The sequence below is a fragment of the Sphaeroforma arctica genome (genome assembly GCF_001186125.1).
Source record: "Sphaeroforma arctica JP610 unplaced genomic scaffold supercont1.1852, whole genome shotgun sequence".
NCBI lineage: Eukaryota > Ichthyosporea > Ichthyophonida > Sphaeroforma > Sphaeroforma arctica.
The window spans coordinates 1-2,172 of NW_014038706.1; the positions used below are offsets into that span (position 1 = coordinate 1).

A 2,172-nucleotide genomic window follows, 5' to 3' on the forward strand; every position below is an offset into this window, starting at 1 on the left:
TATGTATGTATGTATGTATGTCTGTATGTATGTATGTATATATATAAGTCTGTATGTATGTATGTATGTAGGTGTGTATGTATATATATATTTGTATGTATGTATATATGTATGTATGTATATATGTGAGTGTGTATGTGTTGGTGTATATGTGAGTGTGAGTGTGAGTGTGTGTGCGTGCGTGCGCGCGCGTGTGAGTGTGAGTGTGAGTGTGTGTGTGTGCGTATATATATATATATATATATATATATAATTGCCATTTTCTTCGGCAAGCCAATCTTAACTTACCAATTCATCACTCCCTGCTCTCGCACCCATCTCCATTCCCAATCTCATTCCCATTCCTGTCCCCCCCCTGTATACAGTATGTGTGCGCCATGACCGCCATAGGACAAGTGCTGGCCTGTTATGACTCAGACAACAAGTTCCCTGCCTACGGCTTTGGTGCACGGTTGCCCCCAGATGGAGAAATATCGCACTGTTTCCCACTTAATTGGAACGAAGATCAGCCAGAGATACACACCATCGAGAGAGTGGTGGACCACTACGCGCAAACAGCACACGGGGTGCAGTTCTTTGGGCCAACCCACTTTGCAGAGGTAGGCTGTCGCGTGAGCAGAAGCAGTAACACTGTGTGTATACGTAACAGTGTGTGTACATATTCATATATATATATATATATATATATATATTGAATTGTTGGCAAGGCTGTCGCGGTAGCAGGAGCAGAAACACAATGTGCATAGGTATTGAGTTGTATTGAGGTGTTGGCAATCGAAGTGCTTGCCAAAGATGTGATCGCCATATGTATTCGTACCGGCAGACAAAACGCTGTGTGTATGCGTATTGGAGTCATGGTAATCGAAAAGCTTACCAACGATGTGATCGCCATATGTTTGGGTATTGGTTGACAGTAGAGCGTATGGTCCTCTGCACCTTAGAACGCACTCACGCATCTGCCGCAGTGGTTGTGTGGATAGTGTGGATGTGTGTGGATGAAGTTTGTATCCGCAGTGGATGTGTGTGAGCTCGTGTACCAGCACTGTGGATGAAGTTTGTATCCGAACCGGATGCTGTAGCACCCGTCACGTGTTCTTTTGTGTGTGTGGTGGGGGGGGGGGGTCGCACAGTACCTGATAGTATCCAACACACGAGCATGGAATATATCATGCAGAAAAGGCGTTAAAAGTGGCAAACCCTCACCTTCACTGTGTGGATCCAAATTCATACGTAACGCGTACTGAGTTACACTGACTCTCAAACTGCCGGCGTCACGGTTCTATAAATAGATTGTAGATAAAGCCATCGACTACAGCAAGGGATGCACGGCGAAGGAGCAGAAGTACACCATCCTGCTGATTCTAACAGATGGCGTCATCCAAGGTACGTGGGTGGGAGTGTGGGTGGTTGTTTACTTCGCAACGAGTGTGTGGGCCTTATCCGAGTACAAACGTTCACTGAGACTTAGTATCCTGGTACCTACACACAGATACGCTAACCCTGCACACCTTGCATGTTTGTACGTGATGTCGATGTTATGTATAAGGGCGTATAAGCATAGAGATGCATACACATTCAGATAGTCCCAGTTCGGTGTCTAGACCCGTCGGTGCTCAGTGTGTACGTACGTGTCTTTTCCCGTACAGCCGTACCAATTACACACACGATGAGTGGTGCAAGTACGATGGTATGTATCACTGCGTGTGCTGTTAATGCGTGTATGTGTTACTACTATGCTCACCCCACGAGATATGTGCTGGGGGTGTACGTACCTTGTTCAAGTACGATGGTATGTTTCTCTGTGTGTACCGTTAATGCTTGCTTATGTTTTACTACGATGCTCATCTCACGAAACACGTACTGGTGAGTGTTCTGTCTGCTGACTGTGATACGTTTCACGCCACCACAGATATGCAAACGACGGTAGACAAAATAGTACAGGCCTCCGACTTGCCCTTGTCGGTATGCTCTTTGTCTTTGGCTGAATTCAGTTTTGGGTTTGGGTTTGGGTTTCATTTTGGGATTAACTTTGGCTTGGATTTTGGGTTAGGCTTTGTATTTTATTTTGAGTTTGGCTTTGGGATTGGCTTCGGGTTTCGCTTTGGGATTGGCTTTGAATTTGGTTGTTTCGTTTTGCGAACCACGTGTATGTGGTTAGTTCGTAGGGCATAC

At 45.6% G+C, this 2,172-nt stretch overlaps 1 protein-coding gene across 1 annotated transcript; it reads left to right on the forward strand.

The window, feature by feature from the left end:
* Positions 1-370: 370 nt before the first annotated feature.
* SARC_11741 (hypothetical protein) lies at positions 371-1,383 on the forward strand (the record flags this gene model as incomplete). The annotated part of the gene is made up of 2 exons (XM_014294167.1): positions 371-599; positions 1,290-1,383. Coding segments are annotated over exons 1-2 (316 nt in total), but the record flags the coding sequence as incomplete, so codon positions are not given.
* Between the last annotated feature and the right edge of the window lie 789 nt (positions 1,384-2,172).